The sequence below is a fragment of the Antennarius striatus genome, chromosome 13, assembly GCF_040054535.1.
Source record: "Antennarius striatus isolate MH-2024 chromosome 13, ASM4005453v1, whole genome shotgun sequence".
In the NCBI taxonomy this organism is placed as follows: Eukaryota; Metazoa; Chordata; class Actinopteri; order Lophiiformes; family Antennariidae; genus Antennarius; species Antennarius striatus.
In genome coordinates this window covers 6,942,468-6,962,702 of record NC_090788.1, presented here as the reverse complement: position 1 = coordinate 6,962,702, position 20,235 = coordinate 6,942,468, and the positions used below count along the sequence as shown (strand labels likewise).

At 40.2% G+C, this 20,235-nt stretch overlaps 1 protein-coding gene across 1 annotated transcript; it reads left to right on the top strand.

Annotated features, from left to right (window-relative positions):
* The first annotated feature begins 2,372 nt into the window (after window positions 1–2,372).
* On the top strand, window positions 2,373–19,813 carry LOC137606464 (protocadherin alpha-C2-like). The gene is made up of 4 exons (XM_068331719.1): window positions 2,373–5,150; window positions 7,641–7,699; window positions 9,884–9,969; window positions 15,751–19,813. Exons 1-4 carry the CDS (start codon window positions 2,607–2,609, stop codon window positions 16,062–16,064), a joined length of 3,003 nt encoding a protein of 1,000 aa, XP_068187820.1. The 5' UTR covers window positions 2,373–2,606; the 3' UTR covers window positions 16,065–19,813.
* The last annotated feature ends 422 nt before the right edge of the window (window positions 19,814–20,235 follow it).

Sequence of the window (20,235 nt, the reverse complement as noted above, 5' to 3'; positions counted from 1 at the left end):
GAGGAGGGTTTACATCCAAAGATCCCAATTCCCATTAACGCATAGTGACATAGTAATTGAATAAGTTAATTTTGCTTTGCATGTAAACATAGCCAATAACCACACAATCTTTTATCTACCGTTCCTAATCATAGTGACCCCATATCATACTGCACTGCGACTCATTACACAGCGGCGATGTCAAAAACCGGTTACTTAGGGTAAAAACGCAAATTATCATTATCCTGTGTGTCACAGCTAGAAGACTGGGCCTGATTAAAATGAACAGATTTAGTGGAAAATTTCATGTACAATTGTAGTGCCTCAATTGTATTAAGTTGGGAAATGTTGAGTCAGACTACACATCCATCCATCTGTCCATCCATCCATCAGTCACCCTGTCCATCCATTCATTTTTTCCGGCCACTTACATTTGGCTTGTTTTTCTTACTGTAAAGTAGAATTTAAAGTGATGCAGTGAATAGTGTACTTTTTATATCATATGGCAAAGATAATATGACATATTTCATTTAATGCAGCACTTTTAGACATAAGTTTAAAAGTTTGTCTAAGCAGCAGGGGTTTTAGCAGTGCTTGGTAGTAATGCTCAAAAGTATGATGCTTGGAAGCCACCACATGTATATGAGACTTTTAGGTATCCGTATACCAACCTTAGACAAACATCCACATCAAATGGTAATCTAAATCTTCACTCATTAAAGAACCTGTTAACCTGTTAACTCAGGTAGAGAGTTTATAATATGCATCCTTTAATTTCCACCACCAGCTTTTTAAAGCTAATTCCTAGAATAAGAGAAAGGGGTGTAACATTTCCTAAAGAGTGTCAATATGAGAATGGAGCATAAAAAATCTCCTGGCTGGATCTTTTTTATTATTATTTTATTATTTTTATTTATATATACAGTACAGGACTGTATTAAGCACACCATCAGCGTCTCTTTCCTCCGCCTATATACTGTATAGGCTAACCCTATATCATGTCTCTCTTCCAGCCTATAGAGTGGAAATGAGACTTCTGCTTTGTGGGGTCCACCACGGGCATCTTAAATACGATTATCTGACCTGACAGTCTGAGGTCTCCCACTGACAGTGTTCCATGTGGAGGGAAGGTTGTGATTGTCAGTGCAATGCTTCCATTCTGCTGCGCCTTGCCCAAACGCGCTCCATGCGGTAGGCTGCGCCCCAGAATCGCTACCGGCAAATTAGCCATCCTTACGACTCCAGCGCAGAAAAAAGGAAGAGAAACATGAGCCAGTCCCTCAACATGTGTCTACATATATGACCTGGTCTTTTTTTCGCACATGTGTCATTAAAACAAGGCGTTCATCTTGAAATATAACCTCAATGCAGGTTATATATTACCTTCGATGAGAAGCAACAGCATCCAGACACATGTGACACCGGTAGATTGAGCGTTTCGGTCACATCCTCGGGTCATATTCCCCATTTAAATAATCCCACCATACTTCTGTGACAAATCAATTCCGATATGTTGAATGAATGAATGAATGAGTGACTGAATGAATGACGGACGTCGGTGAATATATACCGAACATGTTCTTTTGTGTGGCCACCATTACTTAATGTGGAGGTTCTTGTGCCTGTCGTCTGTTAGCACCCAGACCCCACTACGACATTGTTATGTAGGGATGAGAGAAAAGAAAAGGGTGGGGAGGAAGGAGGAGGGGAGCTGCGACACAGTGGAGATGAGTGAGCCGGAGTCTGAGTGCGCGCTAGGGTGGGACGCCTTACTCAAAAGGTCAAGTCAACTACATTAATTACTGAACTTCCGGTTAGTATTTAAAAAATAAAATTACTGAAATGAAACGTTGCTCTCTGGTATATATATATATATATATATATATATATATATATATATATATATATATATATATATATATATATATATATATATATATATACCAGAGAGCAACGTTTCATTTCAGTAATATATATATATATATATATATATATATATATATATATATATATATATATATATATATATAGATAGATAGATAGATAGATAGATAGATAGATAGATAGATAGATAGATAGATATAGATATATAGATATAGATATAAGGTTAGCAGTTTTTTTTTCATTGAGTCATTTCATTTCAGTAATAAATTAATGATCCCCATATAATAACTAACATTATTTTATTTTATTTTTAACCCTGGGGGGGGGCATCTACAGTTTGAGTTACTAAATGCTATTTTCCCCTTTATCAAGTTAAAATGAATGTGATGAATCTTCAATGAAAAAAAAATTACAACTTTTATCTTGAAACGTAACAGAATTAATTTCCTGTTTGGTTTTGTCATGTTTCGACTACCTTGACTGATCTCACAGCTCCAGAGGCAGGGGAACACACCCGTCAGCAGCGCGCACTGGAGACAAAAAAAACGCATCACGGACAAAGGAAATATGGGTGCGATGGAGAGAATTGACCTCAACCGGTTAACACAATGGATGGGCCGCTTCTGTTTCATTTACCAGGAGACCAATTAGCCCACCTTAATGAGGTGCTGGGATGCAAGATACTGCAAGCTAAAAAGGCGGAAGGCTGCGTTTAATCCGTCTGCGGATCCTATCAGCTTGCAATGGCTGTGGCGGGGATATGCAACTGGATAGGGAATAATGTGCCTTTTTATTTTGTGATATTTTCCTTATTTTGTGGCCTTTCATTTGGACAGTTGCGTTATTCTATTTCAGAAGAACTAGAAAATGGAGCGCTGGTTGGTGATCTGGCGCATGACTTGGGGCTGGATATTCAAAAGCTCAATACCAGAAAAATTAAGGTAACCTCCAACAGTGGTAAGCGTTATGTGATTGTCAACCCCAAAAATGGGAAATTACTTGTTAATGAACGGATCGACAGAGAGACACTGTGTGACTTGTCCATCACCTGCCTCATCAATCTGAACGTGCTGGTCGAAAACCCCACGGAGGAGCATCGCGTTGAGGTGGAGATTTTGGATGTCAATGATAATGCGCCACATTTCCCCAGAGATGAGTACCAACTGGAAATAATTGAATCCGCTTTACCGGGCTCTCGTTACCCGATTGAAAATGCCCAAGATCCAGACATCGGGTCAAATTCAGTTCGCATCTACCAGCTTAGCACAAATGACCATTTTGCGTTGGTATCGAACAAACCCTCTATGAATACGAAGCACATCGAGCTAGTGCTCAAAAAGCCCCTTGATCGTGAACAGACGCCTTATCATCAGTTAATTCTAAGTGCTGTGGATGGTGGGACGCCAGAGAAAGCAGGAATGGCTAAAATTAACATCAGGGTCCTGGACTCAAATGATAATAATCCCACGTTTGACAACTCAGTGTACAAGGTGAAACTGTTAGAAAATTCACCCAAAGACACTCTGGTAATTAAACTGAATGCAGTTGATCTGGATGAGGGTATAAATGGAGAGGTTTATTATTCTTTCAGCAGCTACACCCCAGAGAGAGTGAGGCAGATGTTCAGCATGGACACTCACACGGGAGAAATACGAGTAAGGAACAATGTTGACTACGAAGAAACCAACTCCTACGAGATGTACATCCAGGCAATGGACAAGGGCCCTGGAGCTGTGGCGTCCCACTGCAAGGTGGTGGTCGAGGTGGTGGATGTGAATGACAACGTCCCTCAAATAGTGTTGTCATCTCTATCCAGTCCGGTGAGGGAGGACGCTCGTGCAGACACAGTCGTGGCCCTCATTAGCGTTACCGATCGAGACTCCGGAGCCAACAAGCAGGTGAGCTTAGAGATCCCAACTGGCCTTCCTTTCAAGATCAAGTCATTCAGAAATTACTACACTCTGGTTACCTCTGCCTTCCTGGACCGTGAGACCACCGATGCCTACAATGTCACTCTGAGTGCCACAGACGGGGGAAACCCTCCTCTCTCCTCCCAGAAGACCATACAGGTGGACGTGGCTGATGTTAATGACAACCCACCACGATTTGAGCAGACATCCTATACAGTCTATGTGGCTGAGAACAATGCCCCAGGGGCATCTTTGTGTACTGTGAAAGCTCAAGATGCAGACATCAAAGAGAACGCCCGTATCACCTACACAGTGCTCAATGACAACAACCATGGCATCCCTGTCACCTCGTATGTGTCTGTGAAGGCCGATACAGGGGAAGCTTATGCCCTGCGAGCCTTCGACTATGAGTCACTGAGAGAGTTTCACTTCCAGGTCAAAGCCCAAGATGGGGGCATTCCTCCACTCAGCCGCGTAGCCACCGTCTACATCTACATAATGGATCAGAATGACCATTCACCGCTGATAGTCAACCCTCCTGGTAATGGCACCCGATCCTTGGAGACGGTGCAGAAGAATGCGGAGCCTGGTGCCTTGGTGACCAAAGTGGTGGCTTATGATGCCGATGCTGGTCCAAATGCTTGGCTGGTATATGTCCTGGACACAGCCACCGACTTGGACTTGTTCAAGGTGCATGAACACACCGGCGAGATCAGAACCACTCGCAGGATCCAGGAGGACAACTACACCTCCTTTGCTCTAACCGTTGTAGTGAGGGACCACGGGCAGCCTGCGCTCTCCTCCACCGCCACCATAAATGTGGCTGTGATGGAGGTACCTCCCAAAGCGGCCCCTGACCCCAAGAGGATCATCCGACCTCACAGCATGCTGCTTTTCTCCAACGTGACCCTGTACTTGATTGTGGCTTTGAGTGCCACCACTTTTGTTTTCCTTGTCACTGTGGTGGTGCTGGCCATCGTCCGCTGTCATGCCTACTGCACCCAGCCGGGGTCCTGCTCCCCTTGCTGTGTGTCACAGAAGCCCCCCCCAGATGGTGGGAGCAGCAGCGTAAGTGCTGGTGGGGGAGGCAGTGGTGCAGCTGGAGCGCAACAACCTAATAACAATGTGGTGCTTCGGAGAGACCTTAAAGTGGAGCCTCATTACATCGAAGTTCGTGGGAATGGCTCCCTAACAAAGACTTACTGCTACAAGACCTGCCTGACAGCCACCTCTGGCAGTGACACTTTCATGTTCTACAACACAGGACGTCCCATCAGTGGTACCTGGGGCAGCGGTGCCGACCGCTTCTTCACGAGTGGAAGTGGCTTTGTCCGCAGACTGAGTATGCCTGATGCTTCGTTGCAAATCTGCCCAGAGGTGGGTCATTATTTTTGTATATTTACCTTTTTTCTGTATGGCCAGAGGCTATTGGATCATCATGTTTATATATTGATGGCATATGTAATGAGCATTTATTTAGTTCCAAACAATATAAGACCCTTTAAAGTATATGCTCAAAATGGGTTTCTATGAGGTAGTGTGCATTGTTGTCATTTTGATCCTGCACTGCAATGAGCTGACCCTCACAGGCATCCTTCTTTTCAGTTCACAGCTCAAACCAAGAGCTTGCACCGCATTAGTGTCAGGTCTGATGCTTTTCAGGGTCCCATGTGGTTTCTGATGATTCAGAGATTTGTGTTGTAGTTTGAGGTTGCTGTCACATCCACACTGTGAACATTATGACTATAATATTCACTACATTCTTATATGTGTCTAGGAAGGTTTGACTTCTGTTTGTGTGTCTGTGTTATGAGAAAGACTTGCACTAGGGGTTAATTGACTTCATTAAATATCCAGCAGGACTAGTTCTTGCTGCCTCTGATGATGAGTGAGACAGATTTATAGTACAGATTGATAGTACGGTGATCTATAGGTCGATTGAGATGGATAAACTGATAGCTGTCGTCATCTGATGGCACCATCAACATGGTAAAACCAAACAAGCAAAGAGTAGAGATGAGAGCAGTGCAGATCATTAGATAATAAAGGTTTTGCCGTCCTCAAGAGCAAATCTTATTCATTCTTTAGAAAGGAGAATGCATTTCATTTGGATTACACAAGATTTGTGACAAATATGGTATGAAGGTTAAACTCACGCATTGCTGACAGTGATAAATTAGCAGAGCCTGATCAACACTAAGATTAAATAATGTCCCGAAATGTATTTGAACAATATTTATCAATCCATTCTTCAACCACCAAAATGAGAACTCAAACTCTATTGGCAGCTTTGTGTCAGATAGAGGTATTCTTAGCATTAACAACAGACGCAAACAGCTGTTAGCTGTTTAATATGCATGTTCCTGAATGCTTCTCTTACTGTACATGCAGCATTCAAAATGTCTGTTTTTATGTGAGAGAGGTCAGTGACATTGTTTCAAAATTTAAAATGTATTTTTCTTAAACTCGTCATTGATGCAAATGCTCGTATGATTAAGAAAGAATCTCTGGGTGCATCAATTTAATTACCAGGTGCCAGCCACTGGTACATTAGTTATGAGAGACTGTCTGAGCAAGACAAGTGTAGCAGTGTAAATTAAATTAACCTTCAGCCTCTGTTCCTCAGCCCTGCAAATTAGATTTACTCGAAGAAGCTGGGTCTACCAACACAAAATAGTCCCATTTGAACTGAACTGAGGAACATAATGTGCCATCTTTATCTGGGACACTTGCTACTGCCTGAGCAGGTTTGCGTCTGAAACACAGCTATTTTTTTTAGTGTTCTTGACGTCAAGGCTGCGAACCACATGGTGCTGGCAGAAGTAGCTTGAATACCAATATTCATTGGATGGTGCATGTGCAGCATCCAATCAGGAGGAAAATAATGAAACAGCAAGACATTTTTAATAGCCAATGAAGGATTGCCTCATTAAAAATAGCACTTTTGACCTTATGAAATGCATATGGTTCTTTGATCATCAGCAAAATCTGGATGTAATTACAGATTAATGAGTTGGAGTTCTGTTATTCCTAACATGTTGACTCATTGCAGTGCTATTAAAAATAATGCTTTTAAAAATGCGTTTGAATATTTAGGCAATTTGTTTTCATTTCAATATATGTTAAATATTTTGGTGTTCATCCACATCTGTAAATTCCATACTGTTAGCCTGGTTTGCAGTGAGGACGTAAATTACTACCAAAAAGGTCAGTTTTAAAGATAATAAAAGGAAGTGACTAAAAAGAATAATTTTCTGAAATAATATGCACAATTTAACTTATAAATTCCCTTACTGATATTGTTCTTTGTACCACTGATTTCTTTGTACGGTATATTCTGGCAGACCAGAGGCAGGGAAGGCAGCTGTCCTGGCAAGAATAGATCTTGCTCATTAGTTTCTGAAGGGAATAATTTTCCACAAGTCTTTTGGGAGTTCTGAGCACTCAGCCCCGGTTCATCAAGAGCAAACAGATTTACTGAAGTTGTACTCAAAGATCCACATCGGACAAAACAAACACTCTCGTGTTTATAAAAACAGAGTAACTCTTCCAGCTTTCACATTTATACAGCTGGGGAATGAGAATGTCCAAAAATCATCGATACAACTCTCAGTTGTGGCCTTTTTAAAATTCCTCTGTGTGTGGATGTCAATACGTCTGTGTGTTTGTTTGTGTGCGTGTGTGTTTGTGTGTGTGTGTGTCCACTTGCAAGAGAGGGACATGATTGCAGCGTTCCTATCACGTCCAGAGCCGGGATGTGTATCATGATTAATTGATGAGACTTTGGCCCTGCCTGGCTCTGAAATGTAGAAGATCAAACTAACCGCTCTTTTTTTCTCCTTCTCTCTTTACCTCATGCTCACTCAGCCAAAAGCTCCAAATGCTGACTGGCGATATTCTGCATCTTTGAGGGCAGGGGTGCAGAGGTAAGCATTTTCCATGCTAAGCTCATTTGCAACTTTTCATCATCAGAACAAAGTTACACCTTTTCATCCCACCGTCCAGGTTTTGCTGCTGCTCCTACTGGAATGTGCAGCTCCCATTAATGGATGCATAGCATTCTTCCTCTGCAGTGTAATACAATATAGGTCATCTACATTCTGAGCGTCGCCTCCCCCAGTCACAGTCTTTAAGCAGGAAGCATGAAGGACAAATGAGCTATGACCTTTCTCAGATTATGAGATTGCAAATGTGCTTCTGCGTCTGCACAGACAGACGCCCAGTGTGCATGTGTGTGAATGTTTCTGTGTGTATTTTTACGAGTTATACAGTGATGAGGTTTGACAGCAGACAGCAGAGGACTTTTTGAACTCTGGTCATCGTTGTTAAAACACTGGATGCTAATTTAATGTAACATTTGCAGCATCTTTAATGAGTTTAACATTACATGGCATCTAACAGTGCTTACTGCATTTACTTTTGATTTAATTAGATATTAATGTTGAGTAATTTGAATCATGTCATCATGATATGAATTAACATGGATCATAATTGCAATTTGCCGCGGTCATCTCTGAAATGGTGGGAACTATATAATACACGGGCATGCATTTTAACTCTTAGTCCCAACTGTAACATGTCACACTGCACACAGCTTGTACCACCAACTTTACTGACCCACATTCCTGGTGTAGTTAATAGATGTAGAGAATACAAGGTCCATCAATTCTATTTTATTCTCACACATTAAGTCTACACCCTTTGTTATGTAAACGAATAAAATCCTTCTCTGCTCAGATTGTAAAATGAAATGTTCATGATCAATCAGTGCTCAACAAAATTGTGTTGCATTTTGAGGTACTGTAGATGCAGTATGTGCTGCATTGCAGGGTAAGCCATCCTATACAGTAGGCTCTATATTCATTATGGATGTTGGGGGGGGGGGTTTCACAGCCTAAGTTGGAAACTGCATGTCTGCATCTGTGTATGTTCATCAAAACATTACAGGAGTTCTGAATTGAAGAGTCAATATTTTGGATCATTGTCATGATTTTGTGTGACCACATACTTTATCTACAGTATAATCTGTCTGTTATCAATCATTAAAACTACCGTACCTTATTTCAAATACCCATCCTGTTCCGTTTTCTCTTTGTTTCTTGAGAACCAAATCAGTATTAAAAAAAAAAAGATTTACCCACAAATATCTACCAGAGATATTAAAGAAAGTATGTCTTTAAATTATAGCAGACATTGCAGCTGCCAGCAGCTTTTTCTAACTTAGCAGGAGGGTGGTAATAACAGGAAACATCTGGATCTGTTGAAAATTCACATGAGCCACTTGCTATATCTGATTAGCTACTTCACACAAAACAGAATTGTACAAATGAACTGAGGTTTCACAGGGATGATGATGTCAGTTAATTTCTAGCGTTTCTGCTAGCGGTCTGATAGACATGTTTATATAACCTTTGAAAATTGGCAGGCTACTACGTAATAAAAAGTAAAAAAAAAAATTGAAATAAGATTCACTCATTCATTCATCTTCTTGAAGACGAAACAATCATAATCATGATCGTCTTGGTTTCAGCTGCTCACCCACCTTGTGAGTCACGGGTGTTGCTGGAGCCTATCCCAGCTCAGAATTGGCGAGAGGCAGGGTATACCCCAGAAGCATCGCCAGTGCATGACAGAGCCACACATAGAATAACAACCACTCACACATTTTCACACTTACATAAAATTTGGAGTGGTCATTTTGCGTAAATTTCATCTTTTTGGAGGTAAAAGAATCCGAAAAACCCAGACAGATCCCACGCAGACACAAGAACATACAAACTCCACATAGAGAAGAATTAAACCTGGAGCCTTCTTGCTGTGAAGCTATAGCACTACCCTCTGCTCCACCGTGCTACTCCGTATTCTGAATCTATCTTTTGAAATGAAAATGTAAACTACAGTACATTTTCTTTCCAGCTAATCATTTTTTTTATATTGCAGCATGTTTCCTGTCCACTATCTAGCGGAAAATATTGACACCATTAATGATAAAAATCATAGGTTATGCCTTAATTTACTTTGAAAATATAATAACAAGTTCACACCCCATAGCCAGAGGTGTATTTTGGATGGCTGTATTTCAGTTTACTGAATTTGCTCTGCTTTTTCAGTGCGGTCCACATGGAAGAGTCCTCGGTGATGCAGGGTGCACAGGGGATGCTGGTCCAGAACTGGCCCACGGTCTCCAGTGCTGCAGGTGAGCAGAAGTCTAGTCCAATTATTTAAATTTGCTTTATTTGAGGCATCACAAAATTATTTGAGTTCCATGACTGAGAAATGCTGTTATAATCATTTACACTATGGAAAAACACAAAGCTGTAATGATGATCCTTTAATGCCATACAATGAGCCGCTTGTTGGACGTAGAGGTGACGGAGAAGAGGCTTAAGATTCGGAATGTCTCAAGCTGACTGAACATTTTTAATTATTATTTCAACACAGTGTAACATTAATGATGGTCATTCTTGTGCTGTTCTTGGCATTCCCCACTGGGTCCTGCTGTCCCCAGCTTGAAATCCGCATCCGCCCAACTGCTCAAAGCTGCAGTGCTCAATGTAAACAGCCCTAACACTTTGCCTATGCTGGTAAACACAGATTGTTAAATGTCCTAGCTATATCCAATATCCATCTTTATGATAACAGGTGTAGTTGTTGCAGTTTATTATAATTGATTTAAAAACTGTAAACAACAACATTCATTAGTAATTACCGTTTTCTATACCCTGGTACTATCTGATTGTTTCCATGGACTTAACATGTGTACAAGCAAAACTATTTACCAATACTAATCTACTTTTATGTTTTGGATAAAGCCAGTCTAACTAGTTTGCTACTAATCATGCCGCATAATGTCAAGGTGTTCTATTAGTTTACCAGATCTGGAACAATTTTAGGATAGGATGAATTACACAAACAGTGGAGAACCACAGAGGTTGCAAATGCCTTTATTTTCAAGTGTCATGTTACCCAATTACATGTTATATCTCATTCATCGCCTTGAATGTCATTTAATACATCGATTTCATCTCTCTTTCCACCACGGACTGAAGAGAAGTGTCCTTTGACTATCTACATCATCTAAAATTCCAGTGTGATGCTCATATGGAGCTTAATTTAGGTGCCAAATGCCTGAGGTCTGCATGCAGAGCCACAGATAAACAACTGTATCCACCCATATAAGCAGCTGGCATCATGGAGAGCTGCTAAAAAAAGCAAACATTTTCTAACGAGAAATTAGTTGTTCTGACTGGGTGGCAACATTACAAACATGCAGTGACACAACTGGTAGACTTTTGCGGCTTTGCAGAGCAGTGTTGGGAACATTGTGTTCCCTCCTCTGTTCTGGCAAGCGTTCGCTCAGTGATTTTCTGTCTAGCTCTAGGAATTAAAACATAGAGACCAGCGGATGAAGGATAACATCCCAGGCAATCACTCAAGAATTCAGTGACTGATTGTGTCTCAGCTTTTCTCTCCAGGAAATAGAGAGCTAAGGAGTATTAGAGATACAACCTGTTCCAGTTTCTAGTGTTTCTGCACAGGTTTTTGCAGACGAGTTTTTGGGGGATGAATTGCTGAATTCAGAAATAATTTGTTAAGAACAGCTCAATGCACAGCCGTAGTTTTTGCAGGTTGATCCTCTTTGTTGGTATAATGATGCTGCGATTTTACTGTGTCACATTTCAATGTGCCATGAATCGTTATCATTTTGAAGTTGTTTGATACGTTGTGATGCATCTAAATGTGGCTCCTTTCAAAACTGTGTTTATGTAAGTGACCCTGGTGTTGATGAGGAGACATTTGTCTTATGCCAGAAGGAAAGAGAAGTTATTATCAGTACATCAAGACTGCGGGAGGGAAAAAAAGCAGAGATCCAGTGAAATGAGGCTGTTCAGTGGGGTGTGTTTTTCCCTAGCGATATTTGTTTTTCTCAGTATGTTTTTTGTTATTGCAATATATAAGTCCTTGCACCTATATTGAAACAAACTAACAGCGAGAGGAATGAATTTACTGCAGTCCAAACCATTATAATAATACGGAAACTTTTTTTTTAAGATTACAGCCTTCCAAACTTGCTGGCAGGTTTAGGGTTCAAAAGGCTAGAAGCGGTGTTGGAAAGGAAGAGGAAATGTGAAGGTGGGGGTTGGGGGTGGGGGGTGGGATAAGAGGATTGGCAGGTTCCTGCAGTAGTGTTGTTGCTAGGGAACACCATGTGACCTGTTGCCTGGCAACATTGTCTAACGGAGAGATTGCTGCAGCGACCGCACCCTCCATCAGTGGGAAGTGGGCGAAGGCAGTTTCTATGGCAACCAGTCACATCTCTGAATGGAAGATTTATAGACAGAGTGGGGAGTGGAAAAGAGAAGGAGACCGGCAAGGGCAGGTATTAAGAGGAAATAGGGTATGCAGTAATTCAGGGTAAATCATCTAATAATGAGATGTATCCCTTAAAAAAACACTACTGTCAGATTTGTGCATGTGGTCCAAACCGCCAGAGGGATTAATTTTAGATGGAACTGTATCCTGGATGAGACAGGAAATAACTTAGCCTATTTTAAATGTAGGACATCAGGTTACATGAATCGAGACTTCAGACACCCACATATCTACGCCAGGTGTCAAAGCAACATCCTCACAAGGAAATGCATTGACCTGCTTACCAGCACCTACACGATAATCCATCTCAAATGCATGTTTGCTTTGAAATATAGGCTAATATGAAGCAGCCGCAGAATTACAAATAATCCTCCATGTTGGAGAAACTGTGGCAACCAGGAAGCAAAGCCTTGAGCAGTTGTATAAACTACTGCAGGCAGTGGAGGGATCTGCTCTTTATATATTTTTTTTTTCCATATGCACACTTTGACACACGTATCATCTCAGATTAATATCTAAACCAGGATTCTAATGAGCAGTGTTAGAGGTTTGGATTTGTCACAGGCAGTGCAAAGACCTCTGGGATATCCCAAGACACCTGAGACAATAATTCAATTGATTTGACTCTGCTCAGCCATTGACATTTTGGCTCAGTTGGTCACACAGAGGGATATGAACTCCTGTAGCTCCTTCAGACGTACATATGCCAACAACCGGACTGTGGAAGTGAAAAATTTACATTGCGATAGTAAAACAGGAATTAGTTTGCAGCTTTGACACCAGAGCTATCTTTGCAAACAGACTCTACAATGATGTTTATCCTACCATTACAAATTGTCCAGTACTCCACTAAGTAGGTCATAGCCCAGTTGTAATGATCCAGCCAAAACCATCAGGTTGCCCAGTAACACTACAGAGTTACATTGATTCAAACTCATATTAATCAAATTAAGAATTTAAGATCTGGTTACAAAACCATACTGGATTACATTTAAAAGTTATTTTCAGTTTAGAAAGAAACATTTAAAAAAAAAAATTAAAATAAGACTCTTTGTAGATGTTCAGTCAGTGACTATGACATGACTGTCTAAAAATAGCATCCCCAAACTCTTTTGACCAACCATCAAAACACCTTCCTTTAAATAGAAGCATCAGGTAACATGAAATGGTGTGATGGTTATATAAAATGGAGGTGCAATGCAACGCAATGCATTACTGGCTCAATAAGCTGTTCCACACTATTTTGCACATCTCCTTTAAATCACAGGCTGTCTTTTCAGTTTATTTTAAGCATGGCTGTCCTCCTCCACATGAGAAGCAGTCCTCTTCGCCAAAGCAGAGAGAGCAAATTGAATGGGACTCATTTCAAATACCAGATCCTCTTCCTGTGTTTAATACCCAGATTAAATACAAACAGACAGACCGTACCATCAAATGTCATTATCCTCAGAACCAGGCTAGTATTACATTATTAAAGCGCTAACTCTGCTAATGATAAGATAAGATGATAACATCTGACACTGACTAATCATTAAACAAGCTAAATTACACAGGTCAATTAGCTGCACTTGGATTTTTTAAAAATGAACATGTAAAAAAATTATGTAACATGAGAGGACAATATCTCAGAGGAAAAAGCTACGTCAAATCTCAAAATCCTCGGCAGTCACGGCTAGACATCCTTTATTTATCTTGGACCTTCACGTGCTAATTTTTTAATGTCACTTAAAAATGAATACTTCTATTTTTGCAAGTAGAAAATAAATTATTCATGCGTGTCTGTGTGCATGTTGCACTGGTATGTTGCTACTAATCTTGTCTTGATATCAAACTTTCAACTTAATACTAGTTTAAAATAAAAATAAAAATGAAAAAGACAAAGAAAGAAAGTTGTAAGTGTTATAAATAGATTTTTCTTTTTCAAATCTGTCCAGTTTTGGTTCTCTGTGTTGATCAAATAAACTGGACTTTTAGGAGGACCTTCAAGATTTTTCAAATCTCATCCACGATGCTTCATTTTCTGAATGAATGCTAGGGAATTCCGCATTTTAAACCCGGTGGAAGATGCCAAAGCCATTCATAAATCTTCATATATTTGAACAGCTTTGACTTCTATCCAACACAGAGTTGTACCATAACCTGGATGCTGAGAATCTCCACAGACATTCGGTTCTCTTGAGACTGTTATATGCACTCCGTCATGTTAAATAAGTGGGGTATCTAAAATCTGTTAATTACCATCGTCTAGCACACAATAACTAAACCCTCCTGCTGAGTTCAAAACACTGCTCCTTCACAGCATCATATTTACATCATAATAGAGTAAATGATCAATACTCTGTAAGTCACGGCTCCGTCATGCACCCTAGTTCTGTGGTTAAACTGAGCAACAATGCATATCAATCCATTAATCAATGTGACACAACCCATAACCTCTGCTCTTCCTTATATCCATTGCATGTAATTTATTTGTACGCTTGATGAGCTCATTGTGGCAACTCAGTGGGATACCATGCGTATTTGACCGTGTGTGTATTTTCAAAATAGTATACATCCCAATGGGATGGTCATTTTAGTGCTCCAGTAATGTCATAAATACCCTACAAAGAAAAATCAAACAGAATGTTTTTGCAAGGGCCTGTATTTGATCTAAATAAAATCCAGACTGAAAGTAGGTCATTGCAGAGGGAACTGGTGTGGGCCTGAGAGCACCATGTCTGCAAAACCCACCCACCCCCATCTTCCCTACTGCCTCTCTCTCTCCCTCTCTGTCTTTTCCTTTCTTCCCTTATCTCATCTAGTGTCTTCTTTCATTTTCATTCTGACATCTTCAACTTTTTGACCTTAATAGCTATGTAATAGCTGTGCCTCATTTTCACTACACACAATAATCTTTAATTATCTTTTTTCTTTTTTTTTTCAAACCTACTATCGTCTGTCACATCCACGCTCCAGCTCTAAATGTTAAATCGCTATCTCTGGCCCTCCTGTGAGAACGTCATTTAATCTGCTGCCATCATCCAAATACAAATACGATTCATAATGCCAAGTTTAACATCCCTTTGGTCCAAAGGTTAGTCCCTTCCAGTGTTGCCTCCTGCAGTCTTGGCTGAATTGCAGTCCTAACAAATGTCTACTCCCTGTGGCTGTTGCTCCATTTGCAATTTCACTTCCCCCCTTTACTTAATATGTCAGATTTTATGAGCATCTCAGAAGCCAAGTAAATAAGTCCAAGAAAGGGGAAATACATTGACAGAAGAACAAAAAGTTACTGAGACATAATACATCATGTGAAAATAAAATGAAGAAAGGGTTTACTCTCTTCCAAATACCGATCAGGTATTTAATTTAATAGGTATTGTATATAATCAGTTTACTTTTAATGTTCTGAGGTACCATGCTGTGTGTGAAGTTTCGTGAGTTTAAATGAACGTATATATGAAGGTATATAGCAGTTGAAACTATCATAAATATTGTGGAGGACACGTATATCTTGACCCAGTATATGTATGTATGTATATATATATATATATATATATATATATATATATATATATATATATATTTGACAGGATTTCCATGTTTTTCCATCCTATCTGTGTAGATGGAGAGGGTGGTGGAGAGCTGTCACCCCCAGTTGGTGCTGGAGTCAACAGCAACAGCTGGCACTTCAGATATGGCGCTGCACAAGGCTACTGCCCTCAACAGCCCCTGAAGCCTGGGGAGATTCCTCCTGAAGCCTTCATCATTCCCGGATCGCCAGCCATCATTTCTATCCGACATGATGCTGGCCCCGTGGACGACAAAGGTGATTTCATAAGCTTTGGAAAGAAGGATGAGGCTAAGAAGAAGAAGAAGAAGAAGAAAGACAAGAAGGACAAGAAGGAGAAAGGAAAGGGTGATGGGGGAGATGACTAAAATAAGGGGTGAAAACAGAGCCACAAACAAACATCCCAATCACGGAGCCAGACAAAAAAACCAAAAACATGTTATAGAACTGAGGGGGCTTCTTTGCATAGACATTGTACAGTGGCCAAACCCTCATTAGACCAAGTCTGGTTACTCCCTCTATATGGACTTGCTAAACAAATGTTTCTCTTTCTTGGCTCATTTGGCCCATAACTTTGGACTAAAAAAGTCCAAGGTTTATGGTAAATGTCTAAATTTAAGCAGAAAGGCTTTTATTGGACATCCCCCCACACTCCAGTATGTAAAATAAAAACAAAAATACCTGAAAAGGTGTGGTATATGTATCTGACCATTGTCAGCCGAGGTCGCCGGCATCTCGGTCTTTATGCAGCCCCCTTCCTTTTTGGTTCACCCAGTTGAAGGTGAAGCAAAATTCAATAAATGAGACAGAGGCTTTTGTCTTAAGTATTACGGAGGCCTTGTAGAAATTGAGAAAATGTGGTCTTTTGTAATAAATAAATAAATAAATAAATGAAAAATGACAAAGTAACAACATACAGTATGTATGCAATTAGCAGAATGACGTTGCTTAAACAAGCAGGACCACACTCGAATAATTAGCTCTGTTTTAGTGTAACATAGCACATTGCTGAGGCCGAGGACCTGGACTGGGTTGCACCAACTATGCGCAAGTTTGTTCCCAGATTAGAAGATAAAGTAGAGGCTCAATGACTGCCAGTTAATTTGCAAGTTACTAAACTCAACTGTAGAATGGGTAGTAACTAGGGAGTTGTACAGTCGACGGTAGTTATGAATTTAAGAGTAAGGAGCCAATCAACCGACTTGGTAATGGGTAGAAGGCACGTGGACTTGTAGTTGACTAGATTAGCAAAGAAAATCCGATTGGCAATAATAATAATAATTTGACTTTTAAAGGACAAAATTAGTTTTACATACTTTAAACCATTTTCTACAAGTCCTGTAAAGTCCTGTGATGGACCGTTGTGTTTGCGGAATTCAGGCAGAGACTCAAATCATTGTTCGCATTGAGATCAGGATGAAAGTGAACACACTGTTTGGATTTACCGCTACATTTTTATTCATAAAGGGGTAGATTCAGTGTGCAGCAGCAATGCTTGAGAAAATTTAAGCACAAAGAATGCTGTTCTCAACAGTATGATCTGAATATTTCCTACTGGCAACGCATCCGGGGCGTATCCCGTCCCTCGCCTATAGCCAGCTGGAATAGATTACAGCAACACCCGTGACCCACAAGGTGGACAAGCAGCTGAAGATGAGACAATTGCGGTTGTCTCGTCTTCAAAAAAGTGGATGGATGGATGAATGGGAAACACACTCTGCCTGAAAACTAACAATGAGTCTCTTGTAGAAAATGAGTGAAAAACATCGAAAATATGTCACTGGTCCTTGAAGTTACAAATGAGTCAAGATGAAATAAAAATACACCATGTGAGAAAAAAAAAAAGAACAAGAAAAAAATCTTGCTTTACTGTTAGTGAGTGCAATTTTGTAACTTTGTATCATTTGCACCTGCTTTATTGCTTGCTTAACTATTTAGTTGTTACTTAAGGTTACGTAAGAGACTCTTGTGGTGCTGCCGCTTCTGTTTTAGCAATGCTTGATTTGAGATTACTTCGGATACCGCTAAGGAACCTACGTGCAGCTGATGCAACCGGCCCCTGACCTTGCCTCTTGGAACATGGCGCAGGTCAATGGGGTCTCGATCCCATTGTGTATCAGCACACTCAGTGTGACACACACATAATTATGTGCAAAAACACACAGATTCCCTCACGCATACACATACACAGACAGTACATATGAACACATGACAACAATACACACCTTGTCTCGTCACCTCTACAAGACTAAAGTCCAGGGTTGTTCTTAATTTTGGAGTGTATTATATGACTGGGACGCAGGAACGTTGCTTATTGCTTCATTTCTGTTCAAGCCTGATCCCTATACTTCTATCTATGAATGTTAAGTAGTTGTTCTTCAAGCCCTGCACCACTGCCTCAACTGCTTCAGTGCTTGTAGGATTTGCTTGCCCGCTGCCTGTTTTCTCCCTCTGCTCCCGTTTGTCCAATTCAACACAGTTGGATGACATCTTTGAAGTCGCCCTCCCTCAATGAACTGTTCCATTGTAACACGCACTTGTGTATTTTCATAGTTACACACACAATACACACGTAGACATATACTAGACATGCACCACAAACACACATCTTTATGTGGTTTCAGCCAGTGTCTCATCTGATTTCTCACTGTTGACGCCCCTGTCATCTCTTCCGTTGGTCCAGAGCATCGCTTTGTAAAGACGTCTGACAGGTTAGCAAAAACTGAGATTCACCCATGCTGGATATGATGAGACAAGACAGTGAGGCAAAGCTACGGAAACGACAGCCATCATAGTGCGTTGTGTTGATACAAAAAGAGTGTCATGGAGTTAATTGAGCACGAACAGAGGTATTAGAGTTATTCTTGCGTGTTAGCCTTTGGTGACAGTTGATCAACTAGAGTAACACTTACAAAAGGTGGGAGTTGCAGCTCAGCAGAAGTGGAAATAGGTGGTGGTTGACTCAGAAGAGTGGGAAATCCATCTAGGGTTTAATGGAGGTCAAATAATGTTGATGCTGTTTACTGTGCATTGGTGAGATTACAATATGTAAGATGGTAAAACCATCCCGCACATAAGCGAGGGGAAATTGTTGCAGTAATGGAAGTGTGAACTGTGTGAAACGATCAACTTCTTTTTGCTCTGACATTGCGAAACCCGTGCAGTTGCAGCGTGTTAGAGGAAATGCACTGGGAGCTGTTGGAACAGCATCAACATGATGAAGCATGTCATAAACTCTCACATCAGTGTTCCTTTTTTTAGACCACTGTTTCTAGTCACAGTAGAGGTATATAGGCGCTGCTTTCAGGCTCAGTCCCTCTCATGAACACCTCCCTGCCCTGACCCATCCTTCAGGTGTACTTCTGTGCTGTCAGATCACCAAGTGGCTGTTTGCATGTTATAAGCAAAGGAAACAGATACTATATAGATACTATATATACATAGATATGTTTTTGTTTTGTTTTTTCCACTGGGAACTGTGTGTCAGAAATACATATATATACTCTGGTACGCTTTCTCAAAGACACTACATCTAGATCAAGAGACCAACATTCATACATACCTACGCTATTGGGAATAGTACTCTGTGGAAAAACCTAAAAGAAACACATTTTTTTATCCTGTTGAAAATGAATTCAAGCTTTTAGATATACATAATTCTATTGTGTTATGCTACGAAGTTGCATTTATTTTGATTTTTTTCCCTTATAATTTTCATCAATAGGAAAATCAACCCATCAACCCATGTTAAGCTTCAATATGATGATCAAACAAACACTATTGTGAAATTGAATCATTTACTCACCCTTCCATAGCTATCCCTGTTCCAGTAGAGGGGAAAAAAGCAAAAGATTAAAAAAAAGACAAAATGCATAAAAACAATGAAAAAAAGTTGATGTATTCTTTGCTTGTGTATAGTGAATGTTCCTCGGTTGCTGGGTGTGGCAGTGGGCAGTACACACCAGTGGACTGTGACAGTGCAGATCTGTTAATAAGGGTTTTTTTGTACACCTGCTTCATCATTGTAAAGGTGATAATAGTGATTCTTATGATTTCCTCAATCTGGTAATGTGTTTTGTTAATAAGTCACAAATAAAGTTTTTCTTAAATATCTTAATATTTTTCTTGTGTTCTGACTTTATTTCAATTAGAAATGCTCTTAGGTGAGAATTATAAGAGCATCTTCCTTTTTTTCAGCTTCCTGACAGCAATACAATTTTCTGTACCTCTTTTTTACGGCCTCTAAGATGCAGCTTCTTTAACGATTTTTGGATTATTTAATTAACTTTACATGCCTCTGTTCATGAAATGTAGGTGAATGACTGAAGGTAATTTTTATTGGTGCCATACAATATAGTATCACATTATTCCAGGATACATGCAAGTACAGTAATCCAATACCTTAGGAAATGAACCAAGAGTAACTTTTTCCCATCTGCAAAAAAAAACAATACATGTTTGTCTTCCAGTAAGTTTATCTTATGAAATAAAGCATTCCTCCTCATCCTGATAAACAATTTAGCAGATAGCTCAGTCTTG

What these genes read in the sequence shown, in the direction of transcription:
- LOC137606464 (XM_068331719.1), top strand. Translation starts at nt 2,607, where the DNA reads ATGGCTGTGGCGGGGATATGCAACTGGATAGGGAATAATGTGCCTTTT. An exon ending in TTGAGGGCAGGGGTGCAGAG is followed by an intron (nt 7,700 to 9,883) that starts GTAAGCATTTTC and finishes CTGCTTTTTCAG; the next exon opens with TGCGGTCCACATGGAAGAGT. An exon ending in CACGGTCTCCAGTGCTGCAG is followed by an intron (nt 9,970 to 15,750) that starts GTGAGCAGAAGT and finishes CTATCTGTGTAG; the next exon opens with ATGGAGAGGGTGGTGGAGAG.